This window comes from Canis lupus, chromosome 32 (assembly GCF_003254725.2).
Source record: "Canis lupus dingo isolate Sandy chromosome 32, ASM325472v2, whole genome shotgun sequence".
Lineage (NCBI taxonomy): Eukaryota > Metazoa > Chordata > Mammalia > Carnivora > Canidae > Canis > Canis lupus.
In genome coordinates, this window is record NC_064274.1 from 32127080 (window position 1) to 32148143 (window position 21064).

The 21064-nt window shown below is 35.6% G+C and overlaps 2 protein-coding genes across 9 annotated transcripts in view; both read left to right on the forward strand.

Moving 5' to 3' along the window:
• The window catches only part of AP1AR (adaptor related protein complex 1 associated regulatory protein), a 42833-nt gene that overhangs the window by 12265 nt on the left and 9504 nt on the right, over positions 1–21064 (forward strand). For 3 of the 8 annotated variants that reach the window (XM_035709810.2, XM_035709809.2, XM_035709811.2), the window contains exons 2-4: positions 11201–11249; positions 13519–13545; positions 14280–14434. In XM_035709810.2, the coding sequence (XP_035565703.1) occupies positions 11201–11249; positions 13519–13545; positions 14280–14434 (231 nt within the window). Of the gene's footprint in view, positions 1–11200; positions 11250–13518; positions 13546–14279; positions 14435–16566; positions 16593–21064 lie in introns of all 8 variants that reach the window. The other 5 variants (XM_049104863.1, XM_049104864.1, XM_025465949.3 and 2 more) reach the window with 3 other exon arrangements.
• Positions 16664–20834, forward strand: LOC112671670 (pre-mRNA-splicing factor RBM22-like). The gene is given in 3 exon segments (XM_035709808.2): positions 16664–18646; positions 18648–19134; positions 19136–20834. Coding segments are annotated over 3 exon segments (1260 nt in total). The 5' UTR covers positions 16664–18581; the 3' UTR covers positions 19844–20834.

The following is a 21064-nucleotide window of genomic DNA, read 5'->3' on the forward strand; positions in this document are numbered from 1 at the left end:
CTATTTGCAATATATATGGGGTTAGAGAGTATAATGCTAAGTGAAATAGAGCAGTCAGAGAAAGACAAATACCATAACATTTCAGTCACATGTGGAATTTAAGAAACAAAACAAGCAAAGGGAAAAAAAGACAAAGCAAGAAACAGACTTTTTTTTTTTTTTTTTTTTTTTAAAGATTTTAAGTCCCCGACGTGGGACTCAATCCTGGGTCTCCAGGATCACACCCTGAGCCAAAGGCAGACAACCCCTGAGCCACCGAGGTGTCCCAAGAAACAGACTTTTAAAGAGAACAAACTGATGGTTACCAGAGTAGAGGTGGGTGGGAGGATGGATGACATAGGTGATGGGAATTAATAAGGGCGCTTGTCCTGATGAGCACTGGGCAATGTATGGAATTGTTGAATTACTATATTGTACATCTGAAACTACTATAACACTGTATGTTAACTATACTGGAATTAAACATTTATTTAAAAGAGCAATGACCTTTTTTTAACCCATGTTTTCTGTCTTAAACATACTTAGCAGAAAGAGTTGTCTTTCTCTTCCAAGACATAAAATAAATTTTCTGAACATCTATTCTTCCTAAATTTATCTTAATTAATGAGGGACTTAATAAACAGTAAATATTATTACTTTATTAAAATTACCTATTTTGATACTATCCTTACTTGGAAAATCTATTGATGGATTATCCCTTGGGATTTGAATTTTTTTAAAAAAACCCCATTGAAGGATTTGATAATAATTGAAAAATGATGTGTCTGTCACCTTTATTGCAACAGTTTTTGTAGGGCATCTGATTTGTAACCTTTCCAATCTTGTTGAGAAAAAAAAAGTCTTGAGAAGCTTTTAATTTTTAATATGCTTTGGAACAATTTACCATGGTTCTTCATTATTTATTTATGATATCAAACAGAAGATGTAAGGAAAGACTTTTCTTATTTATTTTAACATATATAGGACAGTATGAAAAAAGGAGCAATATCAATGTAGGATTTCTGAAAATTTTTCAGTTATCTTTTACTTAAGTCACTTTGGTGTAAAAGAGTACCTGCTATGCAAAATAACATGTAGAAGCATAAAAACCTGCATTTTCAGTCTATTCTTTGAGACTGATTTTATTCTTTTTGAACAGTCATCTTGATATCTGCCTTGATAACAGTGATATGCAAGAATCTTCAACGTAACACATTTACTTTTAAACTCTTCCAAATTTTTTAAAAAGATTTATTTATTTTAGAGAGACAACGTGCAGTGGGGAGGGGAGAGGGACATGGAGAGAATCTCAAGCAGACTCCCTGCTGAGTGTGGAGCCTGTCACAGAACTTGATCCTACAATCCTGAGATGATGACCTGAGCCAAATCAAGAGTCAGAAGCTTAGCCGACTGAGCCACCCAGGTGCCCCACCCTTCCAATTTTTTTTTATGTGCCACCACCATTCAGAACATGATAACCTGTCTTTTCTACCTCTTTAATACCCTTTACATGTTTTGAGTTCACTCTCACATTTTCAGCAGTAATAGAATGAATAAACAGAAACTTTATTTTGTTTAGAGACATAAGGGATATAAGGATTATGTATTAAATGAATGTCCATAGATGCCTTTAGGAAGGTCTAGACTGTTATGGAAGAGGAAAAATAACCTACTACTTTCTCTAAATCATTGTTTTTGGAGACACTTTATTTCAGCAGCTCAGCTTTCACAATTAATATGCCTGAATATATATGCTCTTAAATAGAATAGTGGATTGTTGTCCATATTCTTTCTAACCTCCCCTTTCCCTCCAGGGCATATGGCTGAATTCATGAAAGTTAAATGCACACATGATGTGACTTGAACCATTTTCTTTATAGCTTAGCTTTATTTTTTGTGATACTGGATTCCTAAGGATTCTTCCAGCTTCTCATACCACTTTATTTGTTTATCACTTTATCACATCATTTATTTATCACTTTATCATATCATATTTATTTTTTTCACCTCTAGCATTTAAGTCTTATGCCTTGGATTTGCCACATTTATTTTTTCTCTTGTACCTCCATTCTTGGCTCCTGCTTCTTTCATATTATATCCCCATTAGGATTCTGACTTTCCCCATCATGTCATTTTCCAGTCCATCCTCCACCCAGATGATTTTTATTTTGTAAATGTTTCTTTCATCTATCCATTTCTCTCACTGACTCCACTATAGTACATCCTATCATCATTTGTAAACATTATTTATGCATTCACTTTTTATGCATTTATCTCTCCTTATTTGTCTAGGAGTTACATGGTTCCTGGCACTTGGAGGAACAAATTTTATGTGGGCCTAAATTTTCTCCTAATTTGAAAGGAAGAGTGGTATTTTTATTCCCCTATAGTCTGAATACAGTAAACATTGATTAATTCTTTGAGGATATTGATTCTTTCTTGGAGTATTTAGAATTTCCACTTTCATGCATGCAGTTCTGGTTCATTCATTCATTTATGCTCCTGTTTCGTGTGTCATTATATAAATAGGCTATAATTAATTTATCCATTCTCTTATTGATGAGCATTTAGATTATTTTGAGGTTTTCTTGCTATTGCCAACTACTTCAGTTCATATTCTTATAAATGACTCTTTGTAGGGACTCCTGGGTGGCTCAGTGGTTGAACATCTGCCTTTGGCTCAAGGCGTGACCTGGGGTCCTGGATGAAGTCCCACATCAGGCTCTCTGCAGGAGAGCCTGCTTCTCCCTCTGCCTATGTCTCTGCCTCTTTGTATCTCTCATGAATAAATAAATAAAATCTTTTTTAAAAGTTTTTTTAAAAATATCCCTTTGTATATGTATATAAGAGATATTTTAGATACCTGTATACATAGGAATGAAATTGCATAGCTGGCATGCATCTTCAAATTTATTAGGAAATTTCAGACTTTTCAAAGTAATGTTACCAGTTTATACTTTTACCAGCAGTGGGTTTTCATTGTTCCAGTTCCTAACACTTGGTATTGTCAAATATTTTTCCCTATCAATGAGAAATCCTATCTAAAATTATACTAAAACTTTATTCCTGTATTCCAGCAACAAACAGATAGTTTATATTTTAAAAATCATTTTCCATGCTAGCAATGAAAACCATAAGAAACAAGGAATATATCAATGTTGGACATGTAAGACCAAAATATTTAAAAACAAAAACCTGAAATAAATGGAGGATAGTGCCATGTTTATGGATGGAAAGATAAGAATTGAGTGCAGTTCCAACAGTTGCACTGAACATCACAGGCTGATTCCAATGAATTTTATGAAAACAAGAAACCAAAGATAGTCTCTAAATTTTGAGGAAGGCAACTTGTCTTATCAGATAGGTTCTAATAATCAAAACCCTGTTATATTGGCATAAGGCTAGATGAATAGATAAGTAGAACAGGATATACTCCCCAGACTTTGGATATCAACCTGAGAGGGAGCTCAGTAATCTTCATTAAAAAAATAAAAATAAAAAAAGGGATCCCTGGGTGGCGCAGCGGTTTGGCGCCTGCCTTTGGCCCAGGGTGCGATCCTGGAGACCCAGAATCGAATCCCACATCGGGCTCCCGGTGCATGGAGCCTGCTTCTCCCTCTGCCTGTGCCTCTGCCTCTCTCTCTCTCTGTGTGACTATCATAAATAAATAAATAAAATTTTTTAAAAAATTATTTATTTATTTGAGAAGGGGGGGGCATTAGCAGGGGGCGGGGCAGAGGGAGAGGGCAAAAGCAGCAGACTCCCCACTGAAAAGGGAGCCCTGGAACATGACCTGAGCCAAAGACAGATGCTTAACCAACTGAGCCACCCAGGCTTCCGCAGTAATAATTTTTTAACAAAGTGATTGTTACATGCCAAAGTATAAGAATGGCTGATTTACTAAAACAGCGATTAGAACTAAGTGTATATTATTGGAGGTATTTTTACGTATTGTGTCCAGTTCAGGGACTCACTTTTTTTCTTCCTTATCTCAACTATCAGAGGTGTACAACAGTCTCCTGTCAGTAATAATAACTTATTAATTGATTTTTGCCCCCAGGATGGGGAATGGATGCCTTCCTAGATTTACTGTTGCTATTTTCTCATGTTTTCTCTCATACTTAATAATATTCACTCCTCCAAAAATCTCTGGTCTGTACAAGCTTGAGAATTTTTTCTTGGAGTTTTGTTATTATAAATTAAGTGCATTTGAGATTCAATAGTGTTACTCAAGAGTAACAAATACTAAAGGAGAGAGTATGGTTTTTAGCTGCCTATTTTTATTTTTAAGCAGTTATGTTTGCTTAATGAAAAATCTTAAATTGTTCTGTACTGATATACTTCAAAAATTTTTTTAGTGAAATTTAGGGAGCTTTGTACAACATGACCCACTTATATGCTAACAATAGGTCTACAAAAGTAGGATGGCTATTCTTTATTTTTAGATTCTTAAGGAGTTAATGAAAGTATTAGACCAAATTTTCTTATAATTTTAAATGTCATCAGATTTATTTACCCCTAATATTTAGTGAAGAACTTTATTAATAATAAAACAAATACTCTATGGATAATAGTAAAAGCATATATTGTAAGCAAAGTTACATATAAAATTAGCATACTTTTATTTTTTTTTTAATTTTTATTTATTTATGATAGTCACACACAGAGAGAGAGAGAGAGAGAGAGAGAGGCAGAGATGCAGGCAGAGGGAGAAGCATGCTCCATGCACCGGGAACCTGACATGGGATTCAATCCCGGGTCTCCAGGATCGCGCCCTGGGCCAAAGGCAGGCGCCAAACCGCTGCGCCACCCAGGGATCCCAAAATTAGCATACTTTTAGATTCTAAGCTACACACATTGGAACATGCACATCAGTGTTTTCAACTGAAGAACTATGACCAACTGAACTTAGAGGAAGGAGGAATTAAGGAAGATCTAAAAGATATTTATCTATGTTTGATCATGGATATTTGTTGAAAAGAGCTCAGTTATTGGAGTTAGATCATTTTACTTTTTTTTTCCAGTTTGTACGAAGTCTTCAAATCCAGTGTCTATTTGAAATATTCAGACTGAATTCTTTATTCAGACTAGCCACATTTCAAGTGCTCAATAGCCACACATGGTTAGTGGCTATCATATTGAACAGTGCAGATCAAGAAGATTACAGTACCTCATAGGATTACTGTGGAAAGGCAAGTATATAAATATACATATAAAAACTCAAGTTCATTAAAAAAACTCTGTTCATACGTATATAATAATACCTGGCCTATTGTAGGTACTCAGTAAATGTAAATCTCTTTGCCTACCATTACAGTAATAAGGTTGTTATATACTTTGGTTTTGTAACATTATATATACTAGGAAGCTTCAAGTCAATAAAACATTTTTTTCAAATTGAAGAAAGCAAGATGTTATTTCTCTAAGCCAAGTAATAGTAATCCAGAGGTAGGCCTTTGCAGTAGACATTGCTGATTATAATCATTTTGTTTTTTATCTTTCCTTCTAAGATTTAATTTTGATCAAAAGTTGTTGGAAATGTAGTTTAGTTGTTATTGAATTTCTTTTAGACTGATCCAGTTTCTTTTTATCTCATTTTCCTCTTCTTTTTTAATGGTGACACTTATATACAACTAAAACTTCATTCTTGAAGAAAATATTCTCAACTAGGACCTATGTACTCTAATGAAATATTACTGCATAGGACTTGGGAGACCTGAATAAGACAAGTTCTAGGATTTTTCCTATGGCTAGTTTTGTTGTTTCATTAACACATAGTAATTTTGTCTCAACAATCACATTAGTGATTTTCCCTTGCCCCAGGCTCTTACTCGCAGCTTCACTGGGTCAAGCAGAGAAAACTAGAAAACATATTTGGTAATTAAAAATGTGAAATATAACTGTCCAGGAACTGCATAGTACTTGTATCTTCAGTTAAGGACATTCTTTCACTATGAGTAAAGAATAATGGGATGGAAGTTCTTAGTGACTATAGATTCAGAAAAAGTTAGGCAATTCAAATAACCCATCACCTTGGAGCACTGTCAGTATACCACTAGGGCCAGACAGCTCAGTTCCTTGAACCAGGGACTCTTCTACAGATAGGTTTTGGATTAACCCTCCTAACATTTGCTTTTCTGTTTTCTGTCTTCCATTTCCTCCACTTTAACATATTTTTCTTTTAGATATTAACTATTTCTCTGTACTTTAAGTCTCAAAATCCAGGAGCCATTCTGTTTCTTTAAGGTAATTTAGCTTGTAAAGATAACAGGTACATTAATGGGATATTGCTTTTATCATTTTAATTTTTGTTTCTTATATTTCCATCTTCTTGGGAAATAACTCATTCTTCCTCTCTTTCCCAAGAATAAGCTATATTTCTATTTCTCCATAGCAGTTAGAACTAAAATCCTTAAAAAAACAATAGGCACGTATATATATTTGTGATAACATGAAGCAGACGTATGGGAGAAAAAAAATTGCTGGCATTGCATCTTTGTTAATAGGAAATCTTCCTTTAGACAGGAGAAGAAAAAAAGATAAATTTCCTGGGTTTGAAACCAAAAAGAAAAGAATGGTGTTCCTACGGATCTGGAATTGAGAAGTAGCCCCAGGGTTAATTATAGACAGTATAAGAGGTTTATGGACTGGTTTTTATCTTAATGTGCTGGACTTAGAATTTGAATAGAGGACTCTCATCCAGACTCTTAACTCTGTGTGTATGTCAAGCTTAAGGCATCTAAAAATACCAGTCCACTTCTTTCCTAGCCTTTTTCCTCTCAGTAAATAGCAATTTCTCATTCTTCTAGTTGTTTGGGATAAAAACTTAGGAGACATCCTTGATTCTTCCTTTTTATATACGCTCCTAGGACTAATTCATTAGCAAATTCTGTCAGTCTTTTCTTCAGAACTGCTTCTTAGAACTTCAACTTGATGATCCAAGCTACCATCATTTCTGTGCTGTACTATTGTAAAAGATTTCTAATGGGCCTCTTAAAACTTAGATCTATTCAGGATCTTCCAATGAAGTTCTTATACAGCTAATAAATTCTTAAGGAATGATAGAATTAGAAAATCATAATTTTGTACTCATGAAATAATGGAGCTAAGCAGTGATTAGCAGTGGATGCTGAAATCATTTGATAAAAGGTTGATGGGAAGCTTTATAATGGATAAATTAGGCTGATAATAGCTGAAGCTACAGATCATTCTTAGAATCAGTAAAAGTAAGGCAGACAAAAATAAAATTCCTTATAATTTGGTTCAGTAGCAAATACCACATATGAAGTGTTCTTGCCTTAAAAAACTGCACTCGGGGGCAGCCACGGTGGTGCAGCGGTTTAGCGCCGCCTGCGGCCGGGGGTGTGATCCTGGAGACCCGGGATAGAGTCCCATGTCAGGCTCCCTTCATGGAGCCTGCTTCTCCCTCTGCCTGTGACTCTTCCTCTCTCTTTCTCTCTATGAATAAATAAATAAAATCTAAAAAAAAAAAAAAAAACTGCACTCAGGGATGCCTGGGTGGCTCAGCAGTTAAGCGTTTGCCTTCGGCTCAAGGTGTGGTCCTGGAGCCCCAGCATCGGATGCCGCATCCGGCTCGCTGCATGGAACCTGCTTCTCCCTCTGCCTATGTCTCTGCCCCTCTCTCTCTCTCACTGTGTGTCTCTAATGAATAAATGAATAAAATCTTTAAAAAAACAAACTGCACTCAATTTAAATCAAATTATTAGTACATAGGAAACAGAATAGAGGAAGCAAACAATACCAAGAGGAAAAAAGTCGGTCAAATCTAGGAAGTGAGAAATTCTCCAGGACAAATGACACAATTTCTCCAACAAATCAGTGGCATGAGAAAAGGTAATGGTGTAGCAAGGAGGGCTGTTATAGACTAAAAGAGGCCTAAGGGGCCTAACAAGCAAATGCAGTGTGTAGACCTTGTTGGAAATCTGATTTGACCAAATCATGTATAAAAAGATAGGGAGATTAAAATATAGACTGGCTGTTAGAGTTAGAGAAAGAAATGATTTTTAATTTTGTTAGGTGATTATGTGGTTAGTTGTTTTTTTGTTTGTTTGTTTGTTTGTTTGTTTAAAGGTTCTTAACCAATAGAGATGTTAACTGAGGTAAGGATGAAATAACATGTCTAGGATTTGCTTTAAGATACTCTACCAAAACACAAAGAGAGTTGTAGGAATAAGATTGGGAAAAAGGTAACTCTATAAGTAAGATGATGGGTATAAGATGCTTCCTATCTCTACTTTGGTGTATATTTGAAAATTCTCATAATAAAAACTAAAAACAAAAAATGATAAATGCCAAAGACTGAAATATCTTTTGTGAATTCTCAGCTATTAAGAATAAACTCCAGAACCCTTTCCTGGCCTACAAAGGCCCAAGGACCCTGGGTGTTTCTCAGACCTTACTTCTTTCTCCTGAACTCCAGACATTCAGGTCCCCCATTTACTTAGAATATACCAGGCACAATTTTGCCTTAGAGCTTTTTGTGTTTGTCTTTCTTCTGCTTAGAATTCTTTTCCTCCAGTTGTCTCACTGGTTGGCCTTATCATAGACTTGGAACAAAATTGTTCCAATTTTGCTTTAGCAGAAAGACCCTGACCACCCTATATAAAATAACCTCCCTCTTCTAGCTACTATCTTTGCTTACTCTGAGGTATTTATTTTTTCATAGCATTTCCCATCACCTGATCATTTATGTACTTGCTTATTGTCATTCATTCCCAGGAATGTTAGCTGCAAGGCGACAGATTCTTTATCTGTTTACTGACAGTTGTATTGTCAGCACTTTAGAGCTGTGCCAGGCAGTTAGGTACTCAATAAATATTTATGAAATAAAAATATAAACATTTGAGGCCACATTTGATAAATAAGTACTTTTTTCCCTCTTCTCCTCTGTTCTACTTAAACCTTTCACTTGTATTCTCATCTATATCTAGAAATGAGTAGTAAAGGATTGCCAAAGAGCCTCACTCCTTATTGTAGAACAAAACTGTGAGGTAGAAAATACAAAACATCAGGTCAGTTAATTACAGGAAACACTAAAAATGTTATATTCCAAATGTGTTAGCAGCCAATAATATGGAAAGCAGCCAATAATATGGAAAGATTTTAGTTTTCATTTCTTTCATTTACTGATTAAGTAGTGGAGAGTTCTCTGAAATCTGAAATGCTCTTTCAAACAGTTGCCTTTCTAATTACGTTGAAAATGTAGATCACATTTCTTGACTTTTCAGAAAAATCCCAAGATAACGCTATTCTAATAAAAAAATTTGCCCCTGAGTTTGCCAAGTTGAGTAGTTGCCTTAATCTATTAATGTAATCTTGGCATTTATGATAGTAGGAGATAATATATGCTCTTTGTCAATAATAAAGTCTCAGTTTATCTTAAGGAAAGCAGAAATGTTTTTTCACTTATTTTCCTTTTCTGTTTACCTTCCATTTTAATTGTTTTGGTTTTTTTGTTTGTTTTGTTTTGTTTTGTTTTTCCTATTAATTTGTTCTTTTGCCATTCTATTACATAGACTCATGTTTATTTATTAGGGAGGACTTCCGTTGTGGGGACGGAAATCCAGATCAAACTATCTTAAGCAAAAGGTAGAATTTCTTAAAAGAATACTAGGTTTCTCAACTACTAACCAAACCATGGGCAGAGTAGGAATGTAGCTGGTCCTTAGGGATGACTCAACACTATCAGAACATTCTTTTGATTGATTTCATTCTTCTCTTTACAGATTTTTAGATGCTTAACTCCTAGCACCTCCCTAGAGCTCTCAGGAAGATATTGTCTCTCTGCTTAGTTTCTGTATAACTGAATCAATCAAATGAGGTCTGGGGGTGGGCTATGGTCTAGTTTGGTCAGATAATCAGAGAGTCAGAGTCATGCAAGAGCATGAGTATCCTCACTATAATTAAATGTGGATAAAAGGGACAGAAAACAGACATTTACCACAGCCAACACCTTGGACTTCAACTAAAGTTAGGCATGGATCTGTGTATAATTAGAATAGAGCACAGTGCTGTGCCATCTAATAAGTATAATAGGAAGTATAGTATTACTTCCCTTGGTTTGGACAGTGTACCACCTGGCTTTAGGCTCTGCTTTAGCAATGAAGTCACACTGATGGTTTATTTATTCAGTTACATCACTCAGTAAGTCTGGAAGGAGAAACAGATAAATCAGAGACAGATTCTTCATCCTGGGAAGAGAATGATAGTTACAAGGAGAGAGCATACAGTACTTTAAGCATGAATCATAATGCCAGAACACAGTGCTATTCGAAGGCTTAACTCATTTTTGTTTTTGTCTGAAAAATAGGGAAAATAGAAGAATGGGGACAACTAAATGATTAGAGAATTAAGATTATTTTGTTTGTACTGGATATGTTTCATAAATTAATAGATCTGTGAAATGACAACCCCAGGATTCTTCTCATCTCTTAAAGGGATATTTTCTTTTGGATCCTGTCACATAAGGAAACCTCAGTGTAACTTTTGATCTCTGTGGGGACATGGAAGTCTTCTCTTCCAGTAATTTGAGCAGCTATAGTAGGAACCACATTATAAGTTAAAGTCTTATAATCTCCTGGCACTTCCAGTAGTAAAGGAGTTTGGGTACTTCTGCCCTATAACCAACTTTCATGCTATAATAGAGGACATAGAGTTAATAGAATATGGACAGGTCTTTGGAGCAAATATAACAAAGGAGATTCTTATTTGATTACATGTAAATTTCACTAATAGGCACAGAAGAGAATGATTAAAATTTGTATGGGCATGGAAAGAATAAAAAGCATCTAGCTTTGTATAAACACAAGACTACCATCTGGAGGTAACCCCTCTTAGCATTTTGGCATATATCTTTTCAGATTTTTATTGTTTTGCATATATTTAAGAAAATTGAAGACATACTCTTACGCATTTAACACATCAGTATTTTAACATGATACTTTCCTTGATATAGAAAAAATAATAAGGTAAATTTTTAAAATTGTATTCTGTTCTATGTAGTAAATACAATAAATTAATTTGTTATTACAGGTTTAGTAAATATTAGTATCAGTAGAAAAATACTGGCTGAACACTTTTAAACTTGTAACTTAGTTTGAAACTCTGGAAAATGTTTTTGTGGAAATGTTTTTATTCTATTATATTGGCTTGCTTTTAGTATTAATTGTGATTTTTAAATTTTTTCTGTTTATCTTCCCAGATCCAAGTATTTTAGAACATGCTCAAGAGGGGAGCACTTAACTATAGAGGTGAGTAGAGTCATGAATCTGATTGGATGAAAGTCCCTTCAGGAAGGCAGGAGGCACATTTTTCCTTTTGTTAAATTTAGTGTGGATTTTTCTATTTCAATATTATTGATGCTAGTGAAGAGGGAAAAAATTGAGGTGGTGAGGGGAGCGGTGAACAGGGAGAAGTTTGCAGAAGATTAAGGTCCTGTTCTTCTAATAGAATTGCTATTTCTTCTTAAGAAGTGGTGTTTTTGTTTTTTGTCTTTTTTTCACCGGGAGCGGTGAACAGGGAGAAGTTTGCAGAAGATTAAGGTCCTGTTCTTCTAATAGAATTGCTATTTCTTCTTAAGAAGTGGTGTTTTTGTTTTTTGTCTTTTTTTCACCCCACCTAATTCAGAGAGGGTATACTCTTTTAGCAGTTACAATGGCTCAGTAGGCATTGATTCTAGAGATAGATGTTTGACCTGCCCCAGGAGAGAGGTGTAGCAAGATCAAAGCAGAAGGCTGATTTTAAGCAACTCTACAGTATGAATCACTGAGCTGCTTATTCTTTGTATGTAAAATATAATAGAATCTCCTCAGCCTCTGCTGTGTACCACCTACATCAATATACAGTTTATAAATATCATCACACATAATTTTTAATACAATTGTGTTGAATGGGTGGCAGTAATTCCATTGTATGGATGAGAATCAGAGGCTTGGACAAGTTGAAGAAGTTGGGCTTTATTACACAGCCTGTAAGTGACAAACCTAATTCCAGTCCCAAACTGCCTGGCTTCAGAGCTTGAACACTGTATTTTACTTCCTTCTATATTAAATAAGGAAGCATGTAAACCAGGAAATAGTTTTGTTTTTAAATCACAAAAAAAAGTTCAAGATAACAATTTTAAATAATTTTAAGTCATCTCTATAAATTTTTGTCTTTCTTTTTTTTATATAATAAATTTATTTTTGATTGGTGTTCAATTTGCCAACATACAGAATAACACCCAGTACTCATCCCGTCAAGTGCCCCCCTCAATTCCCGTCACCCATTCACCCCCACACCCTGCCCTCCTCCCCTTCCACCACCCCTAGTTCGTTTCCCAGAGTTAGGAATCTTTATGTTCTGTCTCCCTTTCTGATATTTCCCATACATTTCTTCTCCCTTCCCTTATATTCCCTTTCACTATTATTTATATTCCCCAAATGAATGAGAACATATAATGTTTGTCCTTCTCCGATTGACTTATTTCACTCAGCATAATACCCTCCAGTTCCATCCACGTTGAAGCAAATGGTGGGTATTTGTCATTTCTAATGGCTGAGTAATATTCCACTGTATACATAAACCACATCTTCTTTATCCATTCATCTTTCGATGGACACCGAGGCTCCTTCCACAGTTTGGCTATTGTAATTTTTGTCTTTCTAAACCTTTTGAATTCATTGTTTTCTTGATCTTTAAGTAATAAGACAATGTTAACAATAAAACTTTTTTCCCCAGTATATTTAAAATACAAATATTTTTGTTATACAATTTAGTAGTAATGACTTCATCTGGTCATTTGACATAATAGTGTTATCATATCATCATCAAATTGTTTACATCCCTAAGCTGTAAAAAGTTAAACTGTATTTGGGAGTAGTGACTACCATCTGGCAGATTTTTAATAAATAGTTAAATGAATGAGTAGATGAATAAACATTATAAGATAAATTTTTTAAAGATTTTATTTATTTACTTATGAGACACAGAGAAAGAGGCAGAGACAGGCAGAGGGAGAAGCAGGCTCCCTGTGGGGAGCCTGATGTGGGAGTCAATTCCAGGATTCCAGTATCATGCCCTGAGCCGAAGGCAGATGCTCAGCCACAGAGCCAATCAGGCACCCAGATAAATTCTTATTTGGTTATCTTTGAAGTCCCTGTTTCTTGAGTGAATTCTCCTTCTTATGACATTAAATTTGTTCTGAACTCAAATGGAAAATTCTGGTTGTGGATTTAAAACACCCATATAAAATAATTCGGTAAAAGTTTTAGTTTATAAGTTTTAAAGTTTCTGATTTATGAAAAAATTGCTATAATTCTCCTTTTTGTTTTTCATAAAAATCATAAATAACAGTATATGCTTATCTTGGCTATCTTGTAGGCTTGTTGGATATATCAACTAGTGTATGAAGGGACACATGACTCAAATATCTTAAAAGTATAAAAGTATATTATTTTTTAAGAAAAAAGGGACAATATTTTGTGAGATGTGTACCTTAAACAAATATCCTTTCTAACATTTACTTTCTTGTTCTTTCAGTTTGAGAATCTAGTAGAAAGTGATGAAGTAAGTATTTCCATAGTAATACAAAACCTATATTTATTCTCTTGAGGCATCTCATTAATTCTAGCAATTATTTTTAAAATTTTGATTTTATTGTCTTTTATTTCAGAATTTTTACTTTTTGGTTTTTATTTTTACTCTTTAGTCACTTATTATGTCCTCTTACTAATTTATATTAGCATATAATTCAGAATTTTCTCATATATAACATATATAATAATAGATGTATGGTATACATAGGTTTATTAGTTTATTCCATGTATTATATATAACTATATGTTTATCATATTTTATTTTATTTATTTTTTTGTATATCATATTTTAAAGCATACTATAGAACTCAAGGAACTTTAAAGAGGGATATTTCTAACCTCTTGCCATTAGGCAGGTTAAATTCCTCAACAATCCAGGATAGATCCACTCTTTAACAATAGTTTTCATAGATTTTTCAGGGTAGAAGTTATACATGTCCATTCTACGATCACTTTCTGACTGTGACCATTATCCTTTTAAACAGTTATTCTTTTTATTGATTTTTTTGCATTTCATCTCATCTAAAACTTAAATGTAAGATCACTTCCAAGTACAGATATGTGAAAATTTGAAAAAAAAAGTATGGTTTAGAATTAGTGAAATGTGGTATATATTTCTTATGCACTGATTGTAGTTAGAACTGAATTTTAGTTTGTGAGCTAAGTTTTTTTTTTAATTTAATTTTATTTATTTATTCATGAGAGACACAGAGACAGAGACAGAGACAGAGGCAGAGACAACAGGCAGAGGGAGAAGCAGGCGCCATGCAGGGAGCCCAACGTGGGACTCAATCCCAGGTCCCCAGGATCACACCCTGGGCTGAAGGCGGCGCCAAACCGCTGAGCCACCCGGGCTGCCCGTGAGCTAAGTTTCAACTTCACTAGACTAACTATATGAGTGTAAAAGTTACTTAACCTCCCTTGGGCCTACTTTACACAACCCTAAAATGAGTTCTACTATAAGCTCTGACCTTTTGTCACTTTTTGTTTTCTAAGGAAAGAGGAAAATGTATCAACCTAAATTTAAATTATTATTTAGCCCAACATTTCCCACAGTGTGAACAGAATACTAGTCTCAGAATGAAAAATTAGCACATTAAAGCTTCTAAGAACTATTAAACTGTTGAGAAAATTATTTAAATCTATTCAACTTAGCATTTCTCAAATTAATTGGGTATAAGTCCTTTTTTAAAACGATAATACATGTTTATTATCAAGTAAAATATATTTGAGAAACTAGCTTAGCCTTTTGTGTCCCAGTAAAATTTCTCCCAAATATTTCTTTTTTTTTTTTTTTTTTTAAGATTTTATTTGTTTATTTGTGAGAGAGAGAGAGAGAGAGAGAGAGAGAATGAGCAAGGGAAGAGTGAGAAGCAGGCTCCCTGTTGAACCAGGAGCCTGATGTAGGGCTCATTCCCAGGACCCTGGGATCATGACCTGAGCAGAAGGCAGATGCCCAACTGACTAAGCCACCCATGGCTCGTCTCCTAAATATTTCAATGTAAAGAACCTAATTTCTTTCCCATTTCAAAAGTCACTTTAATTCCATGAATTTTTTAAAATAAGTATAAGCAAATACTTAACATAATATTTTTAAAGTTTCTAAACTTTAAAAGTGCTAAATGTAAGAGTTATTTCAACTTTTATTATGTTTCATCTCAGCATCACACTGCATTTTAAAAGAATGTGGTTTCATGTATTTTCCTTAAGATACTTTTTGTTTGGTTGAATTTTTGTTCGCTTTCATTTTTACTAACCAGTCTTTTCCTCTTTCTTCTCATATTTTGTGTTTGGTTTAGTTGAACATCATCTTGTTTTATAGTGCTATTTCATATCATTTAGAGTTTTATTCCTGCTGTTATTTGACCATGTATTTTAATTACCACATGTGAATAGCTTACATGTATAAGAAAGATATATAAGTCCAAATCAGTCTTGAAAGTAGTTATGGTTTACTTTGGAGGAAAAAAAAAAAAAAAACTGTAGGTAATTTCTTGACCATATGAAAAAAAAAACAATTGATTCTCATTATTTGTGGTAGTTATGTCCTATAAAGTTGTCATAAATGCTGAATTAGTAAATACCAACTAGAACATTACTCTCAGGGGGAATAGAGAGTTAGATTCCTGTAAGCTTCTAGTCACAACAGTTTCATCAGCCAATCAGTAAATTACCTTAAGTTTCTTTTTGACAACTTATTTTCATATATATTATTGATTCATTAACTTTGAACTCCTGGCCAGCAGCACTATAAGTCATGCCTGAACAGAAGCCTGTCCAACACCGACATTTTCTCCCTTAGCCTTGCTCCAGGCTTCTTGGTACTAGGATCATTAGATAGCACTTCAACACCACACAGGGGAGTCATTTTAAACAGTGAAAACGCCAAGAAAAAGGATAAACATGCAAAAAAACCATGGTACTCAATAGACTGTAAAGACGACAGTGTGAGAACTGAAACAAGAAGGCAGAGCATCACCATCTCCTCCCTCCACAGGGAATATGCATATTGGACAACTTGAAGTTTTTGCTGTTCTGTGAAAGTCTTTTCATGATCTCAAAAGCACAGAGATTATTAAAGATGTTACAAATATGTTTTAACTCAGGTGATTTTGCAAATATGGAATCTATAAATAATGAGGATCAACTGTGAATGATGAGAGCATAGAAAATATGTTGTCTAGTACCATCCTGACTCTAGGAATTTATTTGGTATAGAGTATATATTTATTTTAAAAAATTAAGAAATGTCCAATAATTAGTTGTTATATAATTTAGATATTAAATTTTGCTTTTGAGAAATAGTAAAATTTTAAAGTTTTTTGTTTAAAACATTTTAATAATAAAATTTGTTTACTATGATAAATAAAATTTGCTTACTATGATAAAAGCAGATAAGCAGAAAGTATTTTGATTAAATAAAAATTTTATTGACTTGCCTTACATAGAATTCAGCTAGAGAAATTTCTTTAATTGTTTAATTTTTGTACAGGGGGAAAGCCCAGGAAGCAGTCATAGGTAAGGCTTTTAATTTTTTTTTTAAACAATATCTGTGTGAACCAGGAGAAGCTTTCTAAGAATCGAGGCTCTATCATTTGCTTGCTGGAAGCATTGAATAATTTACATCTCAGAACTTTAATTTTCTCTTTCTGTAAGTTTGAAGCAAATAATAACATCTCAAAGTATTGTTTTGACATTAAAGAATTTAATGTACTTAAGTCCCTAGTGCTCTCTTGTTAAACCTAAGTCACGTATTTTTTAGTGTAAAAAAAACCCATTGAATATCAATAAATACATTTCCTTGAATTTTTAAAAGATTATCCCCTTTTCCTTCCTCATCACATTCTAAAACTTGTTTTACTAACTAGGTTAACTAGAACCTTGATACTCTAATTTATTTAAGCTGCCTTTTCAGATTCTTTTAAAATCATATGAACTACTTGAAAAAGAACCATCTGTCTTTAACACGAGAATTCTTAATATCAAGAGAATATTTTCATACACTGTTTTGTATTTTGAATGCATATTCTTTACCTTATTTAGTTTAGCAAACATTTATTAGGCAGTTATGTGGCACTGTGCTAGGCACTAAAATGAAAAAATCAAACATGTTTCTCTACATTAGATGGAAGAATATTCTGGTCTGGGAGGTAGTTTGTATAAATGACTAATGTCAACATAAGATGGAAGAAGAGATTAAATAGCAGTTCTAAAACATGCAAAGAAAACCTAAAGGAGAGACCATTTGTCCAAAATGTGTGAGAAGATGTATGTCCAGGCAGACTGCTTTAAGGAGATAACACTTAGGTTGATCCTGGAAGTGTTGGCTAGTGATAACCAACCTTTCAGACAGAGGAATAGAGCCTTTCTGACAGAGGAAATTGCATGAAAAATATGGGTTGACTGAAAAGAGGCACAAGAGAATTTTGTGGAGGAATGGATATGTTTGGATCTTAGAGTGTATGCAATTGCCAAAACTTAACGAACTGAGCACTTAAAATTTGTATTTTATTTTATGTAAGTTATACCTCAAAAAAAAAAAAAAACAAAAACCTTGGCAGAAGTTAGGGGCTAGAGGAACCAGAAGTAAGAGATACTACTTATACTGATGGTTAAAACCATGATAATGGTGATATCAAGATTACCTACCTGAGATTGGGAACAGGAGGAAGTGGGATGGTTGGAGCATGGAGGGAGAGAGAGCAGCAGTCTGAGGATTGAATAGGCAAATATCATAAGAGGATTCTGAAGACGACCAAGACTCAGTGAGCAAAAAGAAGTAATCGTGGAAAGCCAAGGGAGGACATAAAGACAAACTGGCAGACAGATGGAATGGAGGGAATGGCCAACGCTGTTGCATCAAACTAAAGAAGATAAGAACTAAAAGTATCTACTGTATTTGGCAACGTAGAAGTCACCTTTGCTAGAGTTATTAGAGTTGAAAGCAAAGAAAGACTGCCATGAGGTAATGAGCAAATGGGAGATAAGAACATAGAAAGTAAGATAAGCACAGAAGAGCAAGGAGCCAGACTACTTGGATTCACATCATAGCTTTGTCACATATTATGTGACTTATTGGACACAATCTGTCTTCACCTCATTTCCCTCATATATATCATCTCTATATCTACTTGATAGTGTTGGTGTGAGGATTAAAATTAGTTAATATGTGTAAAGCACACAGAAGAGAACCTGACACAGTAAGTTCTAGATGCACTATCAGTGTACATTTAGTTTCACTAAATGTGAAGGAGAGATGGAGCAGTAGCTAAAGATAAATATAGGTCAAAGGAAGGTTTTTTCTTTCTCCTTTTTTTCTTTCTTTCCTCCTCTCTTCGCATGAAAGAGAGGTAAAGACAGATAAGAAAAAGTAGGCTAACATGAAAGAGAAGTGCTAAATGACAGAGCAATGTCCCAGAGAGTTCCCTAGAGTAGGGGAGGGACGGTGGCATCAGTGGTGAATGAATTAAGAGTGTAGAGCCGCCGCTGCCTCCAGACGCTCTCAAGATGGCGACCTCTATGGGTTCCAACACCTACAACAGGCAGAACTGGGAGGATGCGGACTTCCCCATTCTGCCAGACGTGTCTAGGAGAAAACCCATATATCCGAATGACCAAAGAAAAGTATGGGAAAGAATGTAAAATCTGTGCCAGGCCATTCACAGTGTTTCGCTGGTGCCCCGGGGTCCGCATGCGTTTCAAGAAAACTGAAGTGTGCCAAACCTGTAGTAAATTGAAGAATGTCTGTCAGACCTGCCTTTTGGACCTTGAGTACGGCCTGCCCATCCAGGTTCGTGATGCAGGATTGTCTTTTAAGGATGACATGCCAAAGTCAGATGTCAACAAAGAGTACTACACACAGAATATGGAGAGAGAAATTTCTAACTCTGATGGAACGCGACCAGTTGGCATGTTGGGGAAAGCTACATCCACCAGTAACATGCTGCTCAAGCTGGCCCAGACCACACCCTATTACAAGAGGAATCGACCCCACATTTGCTCCTTCTGGGTAAAAGGAGAATGTAAGAGAGGAGAGGAATGTCCATACAGACATGAAAAACCCAACAGATCCAGATGACCCCCTTGCTGATCAGAACATTAAAGACCGATATTATGGTATCAATGACCCTGTGGCAGATAAGCTTCTAAAGCGAGCTTCCACAATGCCTCGTCTGGACCCGCCAGAGGACAAGACTATCACCACACTATATGTTGGTGGTCTGGGCGATACTATTACTGAGACCGATCTAAGAAATCACTTCTACCAGTTTGGAGAAATCCGGATGATCACTGTTGTGCAAAGACAGCAGTGTGCGTTCATCCAGTTTGCCATGAGGCAGGCTGCAGAGGTGGCTGCGGAGAAATCCTTTAATAAGTTGATTGTCAATGGCCGTAGACTCAACGTGAAATGGGGAAGGTCCCAAGCAGCCAGAGGAAAAGAAAAAGAGAAGGATGGGACCACAGACTCTGGGATCAAGCTAGGGCCCGTTCCGGGACTGCCAGGAGCTCTTCCTCCTCCTCCTGCAGCAGAAGAAGAAACCTCTGCCAACTACTTCAACCTGCCCCCGAGTGGTCCTCCAGCTGTGGTGAACATTGCACTGCCACCTCCCCCTGGTATTGCCCCACCCCCACCCCCAGGTTTTGGGCCACACATGTTCCACCCAATGGGACCACCCCCTCCTTTCATGAGGGCTCCAGGACCAATCCACTATCCTTCTCAGGACCCTCAGAGGATGGGAGCTCATGCTGGGAAACACAGCAGTCCCTAGCACATTATCACCACTCCGGGGCTTTACAGAAGAAAGGGCGCTTCAGAATCCCAGTACATGAATCTTGGAATAAATATATTTTTCCTTCCTTTGTAGTTTCCATGGTAGCTGAATGTGTTCAGATGTGGGCAGTCGGAGAAGGATAGCCATGCTTTCCTACACGTATTCCAAGGATTGATGGACCTCAAATAAGCTGCCATTAACACGTCTGGTTACTACTCTAACATACTAATAAAACTTATCGCCTGTTCTCCTTATTTCTCTGGTGAACAAGCAACCGGGTGAATTGGAATGTCTAACTGAGTTACCATCCCAATTATATGTTCATTTTGTATCTTTTTTTGGGGGGAGGGGGGGATTGACCTGCGGTAAAATCTTTTTGACCATTTTTATGTCCAGTGGGTATTTTTCCTTTTTATCATCTGAAAAAAGATTACTGGTACTAATTGTAGTGGCATGAGTGTGATTTAACACTTCAGAAGTCACATTCTCAAAAAGAGACAAGTAGAAGCCAGCACCCAGCACAGCCCAGATCTTTTCTTACCTCTCCTTTCCTCATTTATTACTAAAGGAATCTGGCGGATAGTTTTCTCTCTCTGCGCTACCAAAACAAGGCAAAAACAAAAAATGCTTTTTATTCCTGTCAATTGGATGAAAACACAAATGTCATGGAGCTGTGTATCATTGAAGGAATCTGGTGTCTGGGATGAAATTCTTTTTAAAGAGCTTCCTGTAAAACACGTGAACAAACTGTGAGACGAAAGGCACGGGCGCGTGTTGGAAGACTTGTGACCTGCAGCTGGGACTGTCACCTCCAGCATTCACCTTCATGTGTCTTCAGCCCCCGCTTCTGGGCAGGGGACTCTGTTTGGTCTTAGAATGTTTGGATATAACTGAATTGTAGTTGGTAAAAATAATTTGATGTTGTGTTGTGTTTTTTGTTTTTAAAAAATTAAAACGGGTCAATTTTCAAAAAAAAAAAAAAGAATTAAGAGTGTAAGTGTAGCAGATGACCTTGAACAAGTTGAAGAATGCCACCTCCTCAGAGGATGGAGGGAAGAATAGAGAGAATAGTTAAGTAAGAAGAGGAGTGGCAAGAAGTTGAAGGAGTTGGTTTTTGATGCTCCCCATGTCTCAAAGTGGGGTGAAATTGACTTTTAAGAGAAGAGTTTGAATGAGGAACTTAGCATACTTGAAGATTTGAAATAGCCACCTTAGGAT